Below are 21997 nucleotides of genomic sequence, written 5' to 3' on the forward strand. Positions count from 1 at the left end.
ATCTATAATTACCTCAAAATAAAGAGTTTATTTTTTAAAAAAACAACCTTCTTCAACAATAATCAACCAATTCTGGGTAGCATCAGTCCCTTTGCTTGTTGCTTCCTTGAATCACCACAGCCCCCTCTAGCCCAGACTTCCCTTAGCCAGGCCTCTTCCCTCACTGGCTACCTTAAGCATGTGTGTGGTGACAGGGAAGCACACCAGCTTGGGTGGCATTGCTCCCAGGCAACCAGAGGGCCACAAGGAGTTGGGATTAACCCCTGCAGGGTGCAATGTAAGCATCAGGATGAGGCATGCCCCTCTCTCCCTACCACCATGCTTCTTAGTGGTAGGTTGTAAGCCACTCAGTCCTTTTCAATTCAAATCAACAAATATTTACTGAGAACTTCTAAGGTAGCTGGTGTGCTAGGACGTAAGGATAAACAAGCCTGCTTTCGTATGGGGAGCAGACATTGAAGTAGATTGCATTGAAAGTGCTGCCGAATTCGGGACTGAGCCCAGGAGCAAACATGCCAAAGCATAGAAGGTGAAGGGTCAGTTTAAGCATGTAACATAACTATCTATCATTCATTCATTCAACAAACTTTGAGCGCCTACTCAGTGCTAGAAACAAAAAATGGATTCAGACACTTCCACTTAAGACTAGTGAGGAGGCAGGCTCACAAATAGACAAGTACACTCCACTGTGGCAAGTGCTGGGGCTGAGAAGAGCACTGCAGGACCTGTGGCCATGAGGATGGATGCCAAAGGAATGCTACTCAAGAAAGAAGACTCCACTTCACATGAGATCAGTGCTGATATCAAGTCCTGGGTGGGGCGGAAGTGAGACTTTGAAATGGAGCAGGTGGAATTACACGGCCCCTCTCAGCACTCCCCTGCTGTCTGACTACACCATATTGGGTTGCATTTGGCTCAGTGCCCTCTCATAAATCAAGTCGTTACATTTATAGTCATGTCTGATGAACTGAATGTGGGCATGGAAGGAGAAGTGAGTGGACACAGTGGAAACCAGATGAAAGTCAGGAATATCAGCTCTTGAGAGAAAAGAAAAGCACTACTCATGAGAAACAATTGAGAAGGCAGATGTCAGAATCAGCAGCAGAGACTTCAGTGGGAGTTTACCTACCATAGTATAGTTCCAGCCTGTATTTGAATACATCACTCAGACCTAAAACCTGGGAGCATCAAGCCTCCTCTGAAAAGGAAAGACTATGAAATTATAGAAAGAACAGTATCACTAAGAGTTCAAACAACATCTCTGATGGAGCTCCTGAGCAAGTAGGCCAGAAGAGAAAGGCCTTTTCCTCCTTGCTGGGGAGAGGGGTGATTAAGGGAGGTCAGCATGATCCAGGGGTAGGTCAGCATCACCGTGGGCCAGTGAGGACAGTATTAGAGTAACAAGCATCCAGAGGCAGGCAGTGATCACCAAGAGGCAGAGGCTGAGAGCATACACCCCAGTGATATGGCCAGCCTGTCACTTGTGAGGCTGGTGTGGAGGCTCATCTCAGGGAGACAGAGCAGCACAGGCAGCCTCAGTGCAGATATGACAGGCAACAGGTAATAGCAGATAAGAGAAATGGTCCAAGGAGTGGCAGAGGGGCAGGCTGCAGTGAGTGTCTCACCTGGTGTCTCACCTCTTTAGGGACTTCAAAGGAGAGGCACAAAAAAAGGAAAGGGCCAAGAGCCATGCAGTGGATTTGGGGACAAAGAGAATAAAGATTTTCCCCTTGCAATCCACAGCCTGGTAGAATCAGAAAAAATGATGTTTGCTAATGTCCCCTCACTTTCCAAATTTGTGTGTGTGTGTTTTTTTTTTTTTTTTTTAAATTCCTTGCTCTTCAAAATTTGCTGTTGGTATCATTAATGTGCAGAAAGAATCCCTAACACACTTGGATTCACCTTTCCATTTAAAAAAAAATACACCAACTGTATTTGAATGAAGTCACAGCCATCCAAGCCAACCACTGCAAATGATGTCACTTACCACGGCACAGCACTTAAATTAGATAAATAGTAAGAATTTTTAAAGTTTGTAGATCATGTTGAACTTGGCTTAATAGACCCTTTCTTCAAACCTCTGAAAGGATGGCTCATAAAGAAGTAATTAGTTTATATAGACTGTCAAGGTTCATGGGGGACAGCTGGCCTTTGATGCCTCATCTGTGATTACAGGCGGCTACAAGATAATAAAATCAAGCTCTGAACTCATGCCAAGGTATTCAGTGATCTCACTCCGGACACTCTGCCAAGCAGAATAAACTATAAATGGCTGGTTGCACTCTTGTTCTTTGGTTTGTGATCTCAAACAAGTTCACTGAGACATTTAGGACTTTCAGAGGCCCCAAATTCCCATTAAAGTAAAACCATTAACCTTAAAAATTCATGTTCATAATTAATATTTGTGGTGGGCTTCAATTCCAGGACTATTCAATATGGCTACTGTAGTAAGCCACAGAAATGGCTTCTGGAGGAGAAATTTGAACTGGTATTAACTTGTCTAAATGTGGTTATTAAACAGTCCAATTACTGGCAGTAGGAGCTGGTTCTCAATATCATTGCTTTTGCTGTGATGATTGCCAGTTATATCTTTTTAAAAGATGATTTCCTCATTGTTTTCAAATTCCCAGTTCATTCTTCTCTATGCTGCCATCTTATCTGAGCTGTCTTGGGTCCTTCATTCTTCTGCAGCTTTAGTGATGCTCCATGTACCCTTAACACAGTAAACTATATAACAGGTGGTTTTCACTAGGCCTCTTGCTTTCCAAGGACAGAGCCATTCTTACCCATCTCCAAGAGATAGAGTGGATAAAAATGCAACAACAAAGATGATTTAGTGGAAATTCAGGATCAGTATGACACCAGGACCACTTAGGAACTGAGGCTATCGTTCCCTTCAGGGACCACACACTCCCTCCCCTCTGGGCACATCTGCTTCTCTCTGAGACCACCGTCCTCCCCTCACTCTGCTAACAGGCTACTCCTAACTGCAGTTTGAGCATGTTATGGAAGCTTCATCTCCAACAGTTGCCTCCTTCCCCACATGCCCCCCACCATCCCCATTTGCCCTGCACTCCCATCCTTTTAACTTCTCAGCATTCAAACGGGAAGCCAATTGCACTATTTGATCTTTTCAATCCAGCTAGCAAGTTAGGCTGCAGCTTGGCTCAGGTGCCCACCCTGAGTCCAGTCACAGTTGGTCAGGTGGGCTGGGTCATGGGGCTTGGAATTTGACCACCAGGGCAGTAAGCAGGGAAAATACCATAATGTGTTTGCATCATTACTTGTCGATGAAGCATGCCATTGATTTAAAGTCTCTGATATCCCAGAATGTCTTTAAGCTTGCAGCTTGTTGGATCTTAAAGTGTTCTTCTAACAGAAAAAAAGAAAAGTGGTTGGGGGTTTTGTTCTTTATTTTTTGTTTTTCCTGATTCATTGTATAAAGAGCCCTGACTTTGCAGTTCCAGGTTTGAACCACTGTCTTGCACTAAGGCTGGACAGAATCAGCCACTGATGTGAAGACGAATGAAACTAAGAGTCTTCTTAGGGACTGAGCCCAGGATCCTGAACTTAGGAGGATTCTGCAGACTCTTACCAAGTCCACCGGACTTGGGATGTAGCAAAACCAAATGATGATGAAAGAGAAGAGTGGTCAACGGGGAGCAGTAGAGAACAATAAACAGGGGAGCCCCTTTTAAGGAGCAGAATCACTCTCAAAATGTGTCAGGGGGTACCTGGCAACATTTTTCCAGCAGGATATCAGAATTGCTATGGGCCACACCAGTGGTAGCTATGTGTCTCCCATTCTTCTCCTCTTGGAGTGGGAGTCTGATTGAGTTTTCCTTCCCCTGATATATATGTGTGAGAAGAAAATTTGTCATTTATCAGCCTCTGGATCAAGAGGAGTTGCATCTAGTTCTGATAAGGATCACAAAATATTGATCTTTAAGCCAGATGCCATGATTGGATACATTTTGGGGGTCCCCAGGATAGGGATGAGCATATTTTACATGAAATAAGGGTGTGAATAATTGTGACCTACGGTTGAGCTGTGATGGAATGATTGCATTGATAACCCTACCCCCCGCCCATGCCCTGTAGTAGTCCACTCCTGCACTGACTCTGGGCTTGGCTATGGGACTTGCTTTAGCCAGTGGGACAGTGATATGGTTTGGCTCTGTGTCTCTACCGGAATCTCATCTCCAATTGTAATCCCCAAGAGTCAAGGAAGGGACCTAACGGGAGCTGACTGGCTCATGGGGGTGGTTTCCTGCATGCTATTCTCATGATAGTGAGTTCTCATGAGATCTGGTGGTTTCATAAGGGGCTCTTCCTCCTTCACTCTCTCTTTCACCTGCTACCACATGTCTGCTTCCCCTTCTGCCATGATTGTAAGTTTCCTGAGGACTCCCCATCCAGGCAGAACTGTAAGTCAACTAAACCTCTTTCTTTATAAGTTACCCAGTCTCAGGGAAGCTCTTTACATAGCAATGTGAAAATGGACTAATACAGACAGTAACAAACTTGTCATAAGTAGCTGCTTGCCAACATGCTTTTACATTTCTGTACTTTAAGAAATGAGCTCAGGGTAGCCTGCTGGAAGAACACATGGAGAACAGTGTCATCCCAGTCAAAGTCACCATACAGAACAGCCAGCCTATGGCCTACTCATTAACAGCCGGTGGAGACATAAACAAGCCCAGCTGAGATCAGTTGAGCCTGGCTCAGATGAGCAGAGCTGCCCAATAAGCAGGTAGACTCAGAAGAAAGAAGAAATGGTTGTTGTTTGATGCTCCTAAGTTTTGGGGTGGTTGTTGCACAGCAATACTTGGAGACATCTGGGCTGAAATTACAACTTCACCATTACTACTATGTTCTTGGCAAATTATATGATCTGACTTAACATTAGTCTCTCCTATAAAATCATAATAATGCCTATTTCAGAAGATTGTTGTGAAAATTAAATTATGATAAAGTGAAAATTAAATTATGATAAATTATGTAAAATAATGCTTGGTGTGTCTAAACATTAGCTAATTTTCAGTGCTGTTGGGTACAAGTTGTTTTCTGTACAACGATGTATGGCCCAGGGGACAAGTAGCGGCAGAAATCCACTTCTTTCTCTACTCGCCAAGCCATGTGCTCCGGAGTGAGACAGTGTCCATCTGTAAGAAGGGGCACCTGTTTCTAATTTGCACAGTTAGTATATGGGCTGGCACCAGATCTGCTATTATTATTGATTTTATTATTCACTTTTCATCTTGTTTTAGTATAGTATTGTCATTAACTCAGAGTCCCAGAAAACTTGAAATTCCTGTGTCCAACTGTTTCTCTCAAGCTATGTCCTAGGGCCAGTGCCTCAAGTGTTCTAACCTGAAACTCCACATCTCCTGTTAGGGTGACCAACTCACTCTGGTTTACGAGGACCTTCCTGGTTTGGGCACTAGAAGTCACACATCCCAGGAAATCCTTCCTTTCCAAGCAAACCAGGATAGTCCATCTCCCTGGGTGTCCCCTTTCAACCTTAGTGAGAGAAAATGGCCCAAAAGTTTCCACTGATTGTCCCCTAAACATTAGTTTGGCCTAAAGCAGAACCTAGCAATAGCCTTCTTATTAAGAAAGTCCAACAGCTCTGGGTAGGGCTCACTGGTGTATGGGTATGATAGGCCTTGCTGACCCCATCCCTCACCTTCTACCATCAATCAGATCATGAAACCCATGGTCCCTGCTGTAGGTATTTACCTGTGACCTTTTACCCTCTTCTTCTTAGCTGACTGAAGCCTGCACCTGTTCTCCTTCCTCTGTACTCTGGCTCTTAGTCCCTCCTCCAGCTATCCCCTTGGGGCAGCCTCTTCAGCTTTGCTCCATGGGCTTTGTGCCCTCAGAGCCTGCCTCTGACCACTCAGCACAGGAGGAGCTGTGTGTGCCCATCCTCACAGGTCCCCAGCTACTGCCAGTAAACTCCCTCCAACCAGGACGCTGTGGACAGAACTGGGGCATCAAGGTTGAGCACAGAGTATGATGGAAAAGTACACAACAGAATCTTGTAGGTGAGAGGCAGTAGCCCAGATGGTGGATTCCAGATAGGTCTGAAGCTGATTTTCTGCAGGGAGGGTGATGAAGCCACATGACTGCTTGGGAAGCAGAGTGGGATGCCAGGGGACACCCTGTCTTCCGGTCCTCAGTAATGGCCCCAAACAAGCCAGCTTGAAATGCAAAGGCACATCTACTGTGAGACTGATGTGGATGGCATCTCTGCCGTGAGGTCTGAGCTCAGAGAGCTGTGAGGCAAGACAGAGTGAAGAAGGCTGGGTACTGTGCTCATGATCCTGAAGGCGCTGGACAGGGAAGTGAGGTCCTGATGTGGTTATTCCACAATATCCCACGTGGTTCTCACTCACAGACCTCTTTCATAATTTTTGCTGCTTCCATAAACTGCCTAAATATTAGTTTACTTACAATTTGTTTTAATTTGGTGTTTTTAAAAACTCGAGTGCATTTATTCTAAAAGAGAATGACTAAAATGAAAAGCCAGCAATCCTTGCCTTGAATAGAGAATAACCTAAATAAAATACAACTGAATATTATTAAAATTCTAGCTTGATGTTTTTGCTTACTGAAGGCTTTGTGATAGGACTTGCTCCCTCTTTGTCAAAAAGAGAGACTAGCAATATTTGAGTGGTGTTGAAGATGTCTTGAACCTCCCAAGCTGCACCTTTCTCCTGGACATGATCAGAAAGAGAATTTAAAGGGGAATGACTCACTCAGCATGGGATTCAGCACTCTTTAATGCCATGTCCGGGTATCTTGTAAATCTTGTACTTCCAATGAGATAAGTCCTACACACTGGAAAACTGGCAGAGGAGAAAGAAGGGAAGACTTGGAGTCTAAAAGTATGGAACTGAGTGGCAGGGCTGATCCATCCTGGGCAAAACAGAATCCTGATAGCTGACTTACCTGTTCCACAAGGTTGGTAAGGTTTGGACATAAGTGTGAGAGTGTGTGTGTGTGTGTGTGTGTGTGTGTGTGTAATAAAAGGACACATGGTTTGCAAGAGTCTGAAACTATATCTTGCAACTAATAGATTACTCCATAGGGATGCATCATAGGTAGAATTTAAGAAAATTTATTCTCAACTAACTGATACTTATTTGTAGAATTCTGTACAATTTTCAAACTATTTTCCCTTACACATTATTTAACTGACTGTCCCACACCATTACACTACCCAGCAATCTAGGCAATATAGCTTGATAGTACAAATGGGTGATCAAGCCTTACAACAAACTCAAAATTTTCTCTTTCAAAAAAAATCACAGATTATAACTGCACTATTGTAATCAACCCAAATGAATCAAACACTTGTGGCTTACTGATAATAATACAAATTTCAATTACTCTGATTACTCTCATTATCATTGCTATGATTATCACAACTATGATTTATTGGGTGTCTACTGGCTACCAGAGAGAGCTCTAGGCACTTTGCGTTAGTATCTTACTTAATCTACATATTAACACCAGGAATGGGTACTATGATTACCCCCATTTTAAATATAAGGAAATTGTCCCTCAGAGTAGTTCAGTGACCTATCTGAGATCATACAGCTAGTAAGTGGCAGATTCTATGTTAGTTTGGGCCAAAGCCTGTGACCATTCACAACATCTACCTTCCCTTCTCACCATAAGACACGTGGCCATCCCAAGCATGTGGGAGAGGCTCTGCCAAGGGTCTATCCCAATTCCTGTGGGAGGGTCTTTGCCATCAGGCACCTATAGGGCCTGAGGCATGAACAAGACCCTGAGGCAGATCCAAAGATAAGGAAGCAGATAGACTGGCAGGCCCTGAACAAAAGGACAAACAGAGTTAACCATGTATGAAAGAGGATTCCCAGCTGCAACCAGCACTGTAACCAGCTAATCAAAACCAGGCCAAATTACGTCCCAGGCAATTTTCTGGGCAGCCCTCAGAGAGTCACCCAGCCTGAGAAGTCAGCCAATTATGCCTGATCATTCTCTGCAGCCCTGTCCTTATAAAAGACAGGTCCAGACTGGCCCAATGTAGACAAATGAGCAGTTCTATCATCTCTGAAAGGCAATCTAATTCCCTTCAAATTTAAAAGTCTCTACAGTTTCCTAACAGGCCTCGGTGGGGCACAGGTAGAAATTAATAAGTTCATGGTGTGCCCAGCTTGCTTTCATTATCATTTTTTTCCATGCAGCGGGCAGAATTTTCATTATTACTCAAGGATTTTTTTTCTGTATCTGATTCTAAGAAGGTCAAATCTACAGAGCTCAGACACTGGGTTGAGAATTGAGTCAAGTCTAGTGGACTTGACTGAAGTCTGAGGGAGGTTTCATTCACTAAGCATCAGCACTTTAGTAATCAGGTGGGACAGAGATCAAAAGAAAATATCGTAGGGAAAGAGAACTCAGAGTAAGTGCTGAGAAGCCCTGGCTCTAGATTCAGCCCCAGGCTAGCCTGTTCTGGGATGTTGGGCAAGTTGCTTAGCCTCTCTGAGTTAGTTATCTCCCCTGCCAAACTGGCAGGGAGGAGGGTATGGAATAGGAAACTCAAATTTATTAAACTTCTGTATCTTGAATCATTGCAAGATGTGTCATAGACACTCTTCAAATTTCATCAAAACAACAAACAGCTCCAGAAAGCTTGTATTATTTCACAGATGATGACAGTAGGGCTACTACTAAATCCCACCATCAGAATGCACCTTATGAGGGCCAGAGACTGAGGGACTTGGGTGGTGTGAATGAAATTGCAAACTCATAACTTTTCTGGAAAGCAATTTAACATGTTTCACAACCTTTAAAATGTTTGGCCAATTAACTAAAATTCTGGAAATCCATCCAAACAACAGAATCTGAAATGTGGACACATGTTATAATAAAAGAGAATTGGAAATAGGCAAAGTGCCAATCAGAGAATGGTGAACTCCAGAACATCCATTAAGTAGGAAATCATGTAATCATTTTAAAAGTTGCAGAAAAATATGTAATAAATGGCAAATTTTCATTACTGTGAAAAAATAAGTTATAGTATTCAAAATGAGGTATAATAAGTTTTTTTTGAGATAGGGTCTTGCTCTGGGGTGCAGTGGCACAACCTTGGCTCACTGCAGCCTCAGCTTCCTAGGCTCAGTTGATCCTCCTACCTGAGCCTCCTGAGTAGCTGGAACTACAGGTACGTGCCAACACACCCAGCTAATTATTAGTAATTATTATTATTTTGTAGAGACAAGATCTTACCATGTTTCCCAGGCTGGTATCAAACTCCTGGGCTCAAGCAATCCTCCCCTCCCCAGCCTCCCAAAGTGCTGGGACTATAAGCATGAGCACCCAGAGTGATCGCAATTTTTGAATGAAAAAAAAAAAAGCAGAAAAATGACAAGAAGGAAATAGACTAAAATGTTATACCTCATGCTTTTACTGTGTGTTTCACTGTATTTTCCATAGTTTCTACAATAAATACTTCTATATCTCACTTGTTATTGTCATAATCAGGAGATATACCATAAAAGCTATGTTAAATCTTTGAATTTTGCAATTACTTACAAAATGCAATCATAATATTTAAATGAAAATCATGTGAGATCATGTATGATTCTAAATGATATATTGGCAGAATCTATATGTAAAACATTTTGCTTAAAAAAAAATTAAAGGGGAGACACATAAGAGAAATAACAGCACAAATGGTATGGATGGAACTGTCTTCCCCAAAGCTTAGAGCCTATCTCCTGGGCTAAATGAGAAATAAAGACCACTGGGAAAGGGGTGGGAAAACTGACACACAATACAAAAGCAGCTGATAAGGGAGGACTAAAAGCTTCAGTTGACTTCGAGGAGTGATGGAGTTGGCAGATATGAATTTTTCAATTTTATGAGAATGATAGGGATCTGAAATAAATCTTCGGTATTTTCTTTTTAAGATAAATGTTTTAAAATAAATGCCTGCAGCATGGATGGATGGCTAGTGCCTGTGTCCTGTCTTAGAGCTGATCATAAATAACACTGAGAAAAATAGCTCCGGCCATTCTAAAAACCACCTTTATTTTTTACTCCTAAGAGCTTGGAGGATTATATTTTGATGCATTAAGCTAGACTCTTTTAAGGCAGCTGCAAATAATAGAAGTATAGAAGTTGTCTTCAAATGGAAATAACTACTCAGGGCTTGGCTTAGAAGGAAACTATAGTTTCAAGAAGTGCCTGAACAGTTGTGGGTGCATCTAACGGTCAGAATACAAATTCAAGTTTAAAGGTGTTTGGTGGGTTTCTGACTTAAGGAAATCCTTTTGTGAGTCTTCAGATGAAACCTTTAATTCTTCTTCAGCCCTATAACCAACAAACTTTAATAACCTTTTGTAAATCCAAACTTTCAAATATCAGATTTGCTTGAGGTATTTTTTTTTTCTATTGTAGTCTGTACATGAGAGAGCTTATAACTTTACTGTAGAATAGCTTATTCAATGACTTCGGTTTCCCTTTCACCATGAGATGAGAACAGGACATTAAAAGCAGACATACAATCAGACACATTGCTCATCTTTTATAGTGCCAGCCTCAGCACACTGCAATGACTTCATGTCATCTGATTACTTCCTGTTTGTCATTTATTTTCTCTGTCATATTTGAAAGAGGGGTCACATGTTCAGATGGAAAGGTGAACGAGAGGATCTGCTTAGTGGAAGAGCCTCTGCATATAGGTTGTGAGGAAAGGGGCTGAGGGCAGCGAGGGGCTCATGCTCAGTGGAGAAACAAAAGCCACTGCTTAGCTCTGTATTTCAGACTTATCAAGATAAACCATAATCCTGCATTTTTATGCTAAATCTCCCAATTTCTAAATGTTGTTTCTCTTTATTTTTTGCTCTGTCACACAGGATAGAGTGCATTTTGTACATCATTCACAGCAGCCATCTAAAATTCCTTGAGTCAAGTGATTCTCCTGCCTCAGCTTCCTGAGAAACTAGGACCAGGCAAGCACCACCATGCCCAGATAATTATCATTATTATTATTTTGTAGAGATGGGTTCTGATTATGTTGCCCAGGTTCATCTTGAACTTCTGGCCTCAAATGATTCTCCTGCCTCAGCCTCCCAAAGTGCTGGGGTTACAGGCATGAGCCACTACATCTGGCATCCATTTTTTTAAGTGCATAATAAACCAAACATTTCCATGACCCAAACATTTTTACTAATATTTGTTTAAAAATCTCATTTCCAGGGGTTGCTAATAATTGCTGACTAAGCCCAATAGCATTATTAGCTATGTCCAAGAAAGAGATGTGTTGGAGTCTTCCTAGACTGGCAAAGAAGGTTTAGGGAAGATACTTCATCTTTTGTGGTAAAGACTGCAAGGAGTTTATACTTCCAACTGGCATTTGGTAAAACTGGGACTTCTGAGGGTGATTGGGAAATGTATGGAAATGCCTCAATTCTAAACATCATGGAAGTCACAGGTACCCTCGGTGGTTTTCATTCTACATAAAATAAAGCTTTCTTCTGAGAGTAGAGTATCTCCCTCACTCTTTGCAAGAATGCTTATGGGTTTATCTTCACATAATACTGAATTTCCCAATTTAATATAACTACCTTCTCACTCCATACTTTATAATATTCCATAATGAAAGATGTCTTCACAGAGCTTATCTCTTAGAAGTGCAAAAGAACCCCGTTTTCTCTGCCCAAGTAGCTCATAATGTAGCAGGCAAACTGTCAGGAAAAAAAACAGACTTCATCGTGGTGAAACCTCAGCCCGGCACCCGTCTATCAGAAAGCAATCTTCTAGAAATCTTGAAAACCTTCATTAAATTTCCTGTCCTTCTCCTGACAGTTATAAAATGTTAACAATATTACTCATGATGCAGGCATCTTCAGAAATCCTTTGTCTAATCCCTCCTCCCACTGCCATGACCAGTCCTTTCTCTTTGCCAAAATCCATGGAAGCATGAGGCATAGCCGAGTTCCTCACTCAGCCCTCCTGGGGCCTACCATTTGAAGAGGGTCCAAGGAGGAAGCAGACGTAGCCTTGATGATAGTGAGAGGCTCTCTAGCCACAAGAGGGAAATATGGCACTGCCTTGGGATTCCTCCTCCAAAGACACACCCACTTGGAAGCTCAAGAACAAGACCCTGTGCCACTCTTAGCAGATATTTCCTGGTCTTTCTCTCTCTCTCCTTTCTCTTGCCCATTTACCAAGCAACAAGTCTCCATTTATCGATTATATGTGGATAGTGGGGACAACGGGTTATCTCTTTATGGGTAAAATTCCCCTAAGAACCTTACTAGCCCAACTTCTCCAACTCTGCAGGCCGCTTCAGCAATTTACCACTCGTTAGAAGAAGAAACAAGGGTCTTGCACTGGAGGCAACATGAAGGAAAAAACAAACAAAAACACAAGGAGAGCCAGAATCCATCCCAGAAATAAGAAGAGGCATACAGCTTTTTAACATCACAGGCTGATCTAGAGATGCACAGGGTGGTGACAATAGCTATAAAGCCATATTCTGGGCTTTGTGGAGGTTTCACAGCACATCTTCAAAGTGAGCCAGGCCCAGCCATACTAAGCCATAATCTCACCTGCAAAAGGAACCGGTGCATCTTTATCCAGGGCTACCAGTGGTGGATCCAAAATGACTGTGTCATTGTTCTCGGTTATGACTCCATGATATGAAGTCTCGATCCATGGCTTGTGCTTATTGACTAGAAAATAGGGGAAAGAAAAAACGAAAAGGATCATTATTTAAATAACAAACCCATAATAATGTATTATTAAGATTGTATATTTGCCCAATCATAGGCTGTCATCCAACAATCCTGTGAGAGACATGGAGCACGTTAATCCCATTTTAAACCCAGAAAAGCTTCAGAGAAGTGCAGGGAGAGGTTCAACACCTCACCCAAGGCACTCAGAAGGTGAGAGACAGCACTGACTATCAAACACTGTTTGTTTTGCCTCTAAGACCATGGGTTCTTCACCTCATCAAAATCCCATTATTTGTATTTCTGGATACCCAGTATAGACAGATATTATTGAGAACTGATTGAAAGCTTTAATTCTGTAATGCTACCATCTATTAATAGATGTTTCAGAGTTAAAGTCCTTTATCAATCAATAAACTAGCAGTTACTACTATGTATGCTCAGGTTTCTGACCTCAACCAAATCTGATCCATCATTAGAAGTTACTGCATTTTATATACATGTATACACACACATATGTATAAATATTATATATGCAAAGATACATCAGATATTTGAATATTTTCTGATCATTTAAAAATTGTGTATCTCAGTGGTCTAAATTATCTAGCAACTTAAGTTGTTCTTCAATAATTTCACTAGCTGAATTAAATATTAACCAATGAACAATTAATACACTGAAAATACATATCAACTATATTTTACGGGTTGAATTGTGTCCTCTACATTAAAAAAATACATTGATATCCTAACACTTAGAACCTCAGAATGTAAATGTATTGGGAGATAAAATCTTTACAGAGGTAATCAAGTTTTAAAATGTCATTAGGGTGGTTCCGCGTCCAATATGATTAGTGTACTTATATAAAGGGAAAATTGTGGCACAGATATATGCACACTGAGAAAATCTCATGTGAAAATAGAGTTGTGCAGCCCCAAGCCAAGGAACTATAGGAAGCTAGGAGAGAATCCTGGAATGGAACCTTTCCTAGAGCCTTCAGAGGGAACCTGGACCTGCCAACACCTTGATTTCATATTTCTGGCATCCGTAAATGTGAGACAATAAGTTTTTGTTCCCAGATACCCAGTGATACGGTTTGGCTCTGTGTCCCCATCCAAATCCCATCTTGAACTGTACTCCCATAATTCCCACATGCTGTGGGAGGGACCCAGTAGGAGACAATTGAATCATGGGGGTGGGTTCCCCCATACTGTTCTCCTGGTTGTGAGTAAATCTCACGAGATCTGATGGTTTTCTCAGGGGTCTCTGCTTTTGCGGCTTCTTCATTCTTTCTTTGCCTGCTGCCATCCATGTCAGATGGGATGGTAAGAGGTCCAACTAAACCTCTTCCTTTTGTGAATTGCCCAGCCTGGGGTATGTCTTTATCAGCAGCATGAAAACAGACTAATACAGTAAACTAGTACCAGTAGAGTGGGGCATTGCTGAAAAGATACCTAAAAATGTGGCAGTGACTTTGGAACTGGGTAACAGGCAGAGGATGGAACAGTTTGGAGGGCTCAGAAGACAGGAAAATGTGGGAAAGTTTGAAACTTCCTAGAGACTTGTTGAATGGCTTTGCCCAAAATGCTGATAGCAACATGGGCAATGAGGTTCAGGCTGAGGTGGCCTTAGATGGAGATAAAGAACTTGTTGGGAACTGGAACAAAGGTGACTTTTGTTATATTTTAGCAGAGACTGGCAGCATTTTGACTCTGCCCTAGATACTTGTGGGATTGTGAACTTGAGAGATGATTTAGGGTATCTGGTGGAAGAAATTTCTAAGCAGCAAAGCATTCGAGAGGTGACTTGGGTGCTGTTAAAAGCACTCAGTTTTAAAAGGGAAACAGAACAGGTAAGTTTGAAACATTTGCAGCATGACAATGTGATAGAAAAGAAAATCCCATTTTCTGAGGAGAAATTCCAGTCAATTGTAGAAATTTTCGTAAGTAAGGAGGAGCCCAATGTTAATCCCCAAGACAATGGGGAAAATGGCTCCCGGGCATGTTCAGAGGTCTTCGTGGCAGCCCCTCCCATCACAGGCCCTGGGGCCTAAAAGAAAAAAATGTGGTTTCGTGGGCTGGGCCTCTGAGCTATGTGTAGCCTAGGGACTTGGTGCCCTGCATCCCAGCTGCTCCAGCCATGGCTAAAAGGGGCCAACATAGAGCTCAGGCCATGGCTTCAGATGGTGCAAGCCCCAAGCCTTGGTGGCTTCCACGTGGTATTGATCCTGCAGTTGCACAGAAGTAAAGAATTGAGGTTTGGGAACCTCCACCTGAATTTTAGAACATGTACGGAAATGCCTGGATGCCCACGCAGAAGTTTGCTGCAGGGGAGGGGCTCTCATGGAGAATCTCTGCTAGGGCACTGCGGAAGGGAAATGTGGGGTCGGAGCCCCCACACAGAGTCCCTACCGGGGCACTGCCTAGTGGAGTCATGAGAAGAGAGCCACTGTCCTCCAGACCCCAGAATGCTAGATCCACCGATGCTTGCACCTGTGCCTGGAAAAGCTGCAGGTACTCAACACTAGCCCATGAAAGCAGTTGGGAGGGAGGCTATACCCTGCAAAGCAACAGGGGTGGAGCTTCCTGAGACCATGGGAGCCTACCTCTTGAATTAGGGTGACCTGGATGTGAGACATGGAGTCAAAAGAGATCATTTTGGAGCTTTAAAATTTGACAGCCACACTGGATTTTGGACTTGAATGGCCCTGTAGCCCTTTTGTTTTGACCAATGTCTCCCATTTAGAACGGCTGTATTTACCCAATGTCTGTATCCCCATTGTATCTAGGAAGTAACTAGCTTGCTTTTGATTTTACAAGCTCATAGGCAGAGGGGACTTGCCTTGTCTCAGATGACACTTTAGACTGTGAACTTTTGATTAACACTAAAATGAGTTAAGACTTTGGGGGACTACTGGGAAAACATGATTGTTTTTGAAATGTGAGGACATGAGATTTGGCAGGGGCTAGGGGCAGAATGATATGGTTTGGCTCTGTGTTCCCAGCCAAATCTCATCTTGAATTTTACTCCCACAATTCCCACGTGTTGTGGGAGGGACCCAGTGGGAGATAATTGAATCATGGGGGCAGTTTCCCCCATACTGTTCTCAAGGTAGTGAATAAGTCTCACGAGATCTGAGAGTTTTATCAGGGGTTTCTGCTTTTGCGTCTTCCTCATTCTCTTGCCTGCTGCCATCCATGTAAGATGGGACTTGATCTTCCTCACCTGCCATTATTGTGAGGCTTCCCCAGCCAGGTGGAACTATAAGTTCAATTAAACCTCTTTCTTTTGTAAATTGCCCAGTCTTGAGTATGTCTTTATCAGTAGCAAGAAAATGGACTAATAGACACAGTTTGTGGTACTTTGTTACAGCAGCCCTAGCAAATGAATACAGTATACTTCTATCAGCAGGTACTAATGAAGGGTAGAGAACTAAAATAAGACTGTGCCAGGATTTGGTGTAATACTCCAATGTGAGAACCTCATCTGGTGAAAACTCAGTTCTTGCCAATTCTTCCCCTTGTATGTCTTTGTTTGATGGGTTCTAGCCCAACCCACTCCTATCTGAATGGCTTCAGGGGCCTCCTGACTGGTCTCTCCATTGGAAATCTTGCCCCACTCTAGTCTACTCTGCACACTGGTATCAAGAGTGATCTTTCTAAAACATTAATCTGATTACTCAACTGTAAGTTGCTTGGTATCTCTTTTTTAGTCCCCTCTGCCCACCCCCAATACCCTCACAGAAGTCAGGATACAGAGTAGGTACATTAGAATCAAAATAACAGGTTAGAGAGGGGGTTCTAGAATAATCAAAATTGTTTCGATGCCAAACTTCACACCCTACGTCATAGTTTAAAAGGTGTGGTCACATATGCAATGCTTATCACAGCATCCTGTGAGGTAGGCATGATCATTATAAAGATGAATAAACTACCTCCACAAGGTGTAACTTTCCCAAGGCGATTATATGGTTAAAAATTAATAAGTAGGAAAATCAGAAACTCATACTTTGTGATATCTGAGAAGTGCACACACACATATTATAATATATATGTAATGTACATTATACAGTATATATTTTATATATTACATTACATATTTTTCAGTAGCCACAGCGAAGTGAGAGCTTATAGAATTGCGAGCAGCTCTGAGGCAGTGGCTCCTGTCCCCTTCCCACCTCATCGTCCTTCAAAAGGTCAGTTCAGAACTGTTCCAGGAGCAGTGGCAGACTCAACCAGGGCCACCATTTTGCTCCTTCTCACCCATTCCACAGCAATCACAAACTAACTGGAAAGCAGTCTAATGAGGCAGGGACATGTGCCTTGCTATTCTCAGGTCTTGGCCCCTGTAACTCATTTTTACAGATTGGACCATGCCCAGGGCAGAGAGAAGCTCTGGCCACTGCAGGTGTGAACTGGACAGTAGGCACATCCATTCTCACATTTTGGCATTCAGACTGATGCTTCATTATGGACCCTGGAAGAATTACAACCACCCGAGGCTGTCCCCACACTCCTTTGCTCTTTTATTAGCCATCAACACAAATGCAATGTAAATAATTTGCAGCTGTTGGGAGAAACAATTAAATCTTTTTTCCCCTTAATTAAACCTAGGGGCCTCTTCATTAGAACTGTGTACAGAGCATACGCCAGGAGCTCATCCAGTGTTTCAGATTCACTGTGCCTATCTAAATGGTCTAAATTAGATAGTCTCAGTGGCAGGCAATGAAATCTAAAGTTGCAGTTCCTGGTTTTAGCCCTGACTTAGCCACTTCTGGCTGGTCCTATGTGAATCCGGTGGCCTCTCTGAGTTTCAGTTCCCACGACTGTAAAATGCTGATGGTGATGCTACTTACAGTGTTGTTCTGTCATTCATACGTCCTGTGCTAGACACACAGCTGCTCCTTTTTCATTACTCAAACTCACCACCCTGCTTGCTGGGCAGTGACAATGTCAGAAGGAGAGGTGATTTACAGACCAACTTTAAAGTTGATGTTTTTCCCTCATTAGGAAATGGGCTGACTTCCTTCTATGCACAGGTTTGCCTTCCTTTACTCCTCTCTGTCACTATTTCAGTTAGTTGGGTACCTATCACATATTAGGCATTTGACATACATATATTCATTAATCCTCACAACATCCCCATTGGGTAATACTTTATTTCTCATTTTGCAGGTGAGTAACTGAGGCTTAGAGGGATTTAAATATTCTCATTTTGGAAAGTAAGAATGCTAACATCCCCCAAATTTCTCCCTTCTCTCCCACATTCTAACTTCCCTTACATCAGAACTTTTGCTTTGTCAAGATTGATTCATAAATAAAATTGCTTTCTATCCTTTGTCTATAGATCAAGTCATCAGGGTTGCAAACTAATAACTTAATTTACATTAATTCGATTACAAAGATATCATTCATGACTGAGCCAAGTATGGTACAATAATTACTTCTTCTTCTTAGTGGTCAAATGATCATTTTGAGGACAACATTATTTGCATCCAGATAAACTGGATTCTTTATTTTTCACTCCATCAAATGGCTGAATCACGTTCCATCATAGCTTGCATCACATTTGGAAGCAGCCTCCTTTGTATACTTTTGTTTCCTGAATTTAATGATTGCCTTTTTATATCTATTGAGTAATGAAACATAAAAATTCTTCTCTGAGCTCAATTATGTTATAGCTTTTAAATCATCCCATCTATTACTCATTCTTCATTTGTAAAACAAAGATACTTATTTCTCAGGAATGTTGTGAAAATTGCATGAAATGATGTAAGCAAACATAGTACCCAGGAACAGAGCAGACATTCAAATACTTAGAACTCCCCCCACCCCATCTTATGATCCTGGGTGGCTAAGGTGTACCCTTGCACTCTCAGAAATATTCAGCCCAGCTTCATCCATTCAATAAATATTAATGGAGTATCCAAAATGTACAGAAAACACACTAAGCACTGAGATAAAACGAGAAAAACATCCTTTAAAAAGCATCTGACAAAATCCAACATCTATCTATAATTAAAACTATTACCAAATGAGAAATAGAGGACAACTTTCTTAACCGGATAAAGAACTTTTACAAAAACCTATAGCTAATATCATACTTAATGGTGAAAGAATAAATGCTTTCCTTCCAAGAGCAGGAAGAATACAAGGACATCCACTCTCACCACTTCTATTCACATTGTACTGTAGGTTCTAACCAGTGCAATAAGGCAAGAAAAAATATTAAATTGGAAATGAAAAAGTAAAATTGTCATTATTCACAGGGAACACAATCATCAATGTAAACATTCTACAGAATTTAAAAAATGCTATTAGAACTAATATGAGTTTAGGAAGGTCAGAAGATAGAAAGTCAATATTTAAAAAGCAATGGTATTTCTATGCAGAAACAAACAATTGGAAATTTCAATTAAAAAAATACTGTTACAATAGCATCAAAAACATGAAACACTTAGCAATAACTTTCAGAACATATATGCAAAAGTTGGTACACCGAAAACCCTGATACTGCTGAAAGAATTTAAAGATCTGAAGAGATTTTAATGGAGAAATACACAGTGATCATTATTTGGCAGACTCAATATACTTAAGATGTAAATTTTCCCCAAAATTGATATATAGATTTAATGTAACTCCAACCAAAATTACCAGCAGGATTTATGAAAGAATCAGCTAATTCTAAGATGTACATATAAATGAAAAATACCTGACATAGCCAAAATAATTTTAGGAAAAAAGAACAAAGTTGAAGGACTTATACTACCTAATTTTGAAACTTACTGCAAACCTACCCTAATCAAGATAGTGTGGTATTAATATAAAGATAGACATATACATCCACAGAAAGAAGAAACAGTCCAGAAATAGACACATATATATGGTCAATTCATTTCTGACAAAGGTTCTAAGATAATTAAATGGGGAGGAGAATAGTTTTTTTATTAAATGCTGCTAGAAAAAAAATGAGGATCTATACACACACACAAAAAAACCTCCAGTCCTACTGCGCTCCATAAACAAAAACTATCTCTACAGGAGTCATAGTTCTGAATGTAGAAGTCAAAATTATAAAACCTTTAAAATAAAGCATACGAGGCCGGGCGCGGTGGCTCACGCCTGTAATCCCAGCACTTTGGGAGGCCGAGGCAGGCGGATCACAAAGTCAGGAGATCGAGACCATTCTAGCTAACACAGTGAGACCCTGTCTCTACTAAAAATACAAAAAACTAGCCAGGTGTGGTGGCGGGTGCCTGTAGTCCCAGCTTCTCGGGAGGCTGAGGCAGGAGAATGGCATGAACCTGGGAGGCAGAGCTTGCAGTGAGCAGAGATCGTGCCACTGCACTCCAGCCTGGGGAACAGAGCAAGACTCTGTCTCCATAAATAAATAAATAAATAAATAAATAAATAAATAAATAAATAAAGGATATGAGAAAATCTTAGTATCCTTGAGTTAGATTAGAAGGAACCAAAAAAAAGCACGCCCCATAAACGATAAAACTGATAACATCAAACTTTATAAAAATGATACACTCTTACTTTCTTGAAAAACATTAAAAAAAAATTTGTAAGCCACAGACTAGGAGGAAATATTTGCAAAACATTTCATAAAGGTCTTATATCCAAAATATATAAATAATTATTTCAATTAAATAAGACAAACAATTTGATTTTCAAAAAGCAAAAATTGAATATACCTGTCACCAAAATAAATATATAAACAGTAAATTAGAGCATAAAAATTTGTTAAACATCAACAGTCATTAGAGGCATGTAAATTAAAGCCACAATGGGATATCACCACACCACCACTTGAATGGCTAAAATAAAACTGACAATATCAAGTTATGATAAAGATGTAAAGTAATTGGAACTTTTAGACATTGTTGGTAAGAATGTAAGAATAATACAGTCACTTTGCAAAATAGTTTAGCAGTTTCTTATAAAATGACTCAGCAATTCTATTCCTAGGATTTACCCAAGAGGAATGAAAACATAAATTACACAAAAGACTTGTATAGAAATGATCACAGAATCTTTATTCAGAACACTTAGTGCCAAACTGGAACTAAAATGGCCATCAACTAGTGAATAGATAAACAAATTGCAGTATAGCCAGAGAATGGACACCCACTCAGCAATAAAAGAACAACTACTGATCCATATAACAAAACAGATGAATCACCAAAGCATTTCACTGGTGAAATGAAGTGAAAGAAGTCAGACAAAGAAGACTGCATGCTATTTGATGCCATTCATATGACATTTTAGAAAACACAAAACTATAGGGACAGATAGCAACAGATCAGTAGTGGCTAGGGCTTGGGGTGGGGTGGGATTTGATTGTAAAGGGGAAAAAGGGAACGTTCTGAGAAGATGAAACCGTTCTGTACGTTGATTGTGGTGGTGGTTACACTTCTGCATGTGAGCGTTTGTCAAAACATATCCAACTTCACACTTAAAAAGGTGAATCTTATTCTGTGTAAATTATGCCTCAATACATGTGGGGCAAGAACAAAGTTCTACTCCTCAAAGGACTCTCAGACTAAGGGGTAAACAGTATGGTAAGAGGTAGGTAAGAAGAGGAAGAGCAGAGTGCTATGGAAAAAGAGAAGTGCTGACTCAGTCAAGGTAGCCAAGGATTACTTCCTGGAGAAAGTAAACTCTAAGTCATGAGCAACAGGAATTAAGCAGGCATAAAGGATGTGGAGGGCTCCAGGCAGAAGAATGTGGATGGGCAAAGGCCCAATGATAAAAGCATTTAATATATCTTGGGGGAAATGTAAATAGTTTGGTTTAGCTGTAGAACAAAGTTTGAGGCAGCAAGGCCAGACACAGTGCTGGACTGAGATGGCATTCCCATTACCCAGTGCTTTTTGGCATGTACAGAAATTATCCAGGAGTTACTTCCAAACTCTGGCTTCATGGGATGCTGGGGAACCATCTCCTTTCCAGAAAGAACTAGTGGCTATTGATGCCTGTGGCTTGGCTGTTATTCCTTATTTAATCTGTTCCATAGCCTGATGTTCCCTCCCTGAACAAAATGCTTTGTCTTTTTGTTCCAATAGAGTGAGGTTAGTCAGCTCATGCTTCGCTTCATTTGAATGTAGCTTCAGAAGCACTAAGTTTTTATCAGTTCTTGACAAGATAATATCCCCGTTTTCTGCACATCCCATCTGGAGGCTGAGCTGTGTCATATCATGCCCCTTTAGGACTACTTCTTGCCCCTTTCTTATCTCTTTTCCATGATGTTTCAGCATGTGGAAAATGCCCGTGTC

At 41.2% G+C, this 21997-nt stretch overlaps 1 protein-coding gene across 1 annotated transcript in view; it reads right to left on the reverse strand.

The window, feature by feature from the left end:
* CLSTN2 (calsyntenin 2) overlaps positions 1 to 21997 on the reverse strand; it is a 632434-nt gene that overhangs the window by 381198 nt on the left and 229239 nt on the right. The window contains exon 2 of the mRNA XM_025375641.1: positions 12594 to 12716. Coding sequence (XP_025231426.1) covers positions 12594 to 12716 — 123 coding nt within the window. The remainder of the gene's footprint in view (positions 1 to 12593; positions 12717 to 21997) is intronic.

This window comes from Theropithecus gelada, chromosome 2 (assembly GCF_003255815.1).
Source record: "Theropithecus gelada isolate Dixy chromosome 2, Tgel_1.0, whole genome shotgun sequence".
Classification (NCBI taxonomy): Eukaryota; Metazoa; Chordata; class Mammalia; order Primates; family Cercopithecidae; genus Theropithecus; species Theropithecus gelada.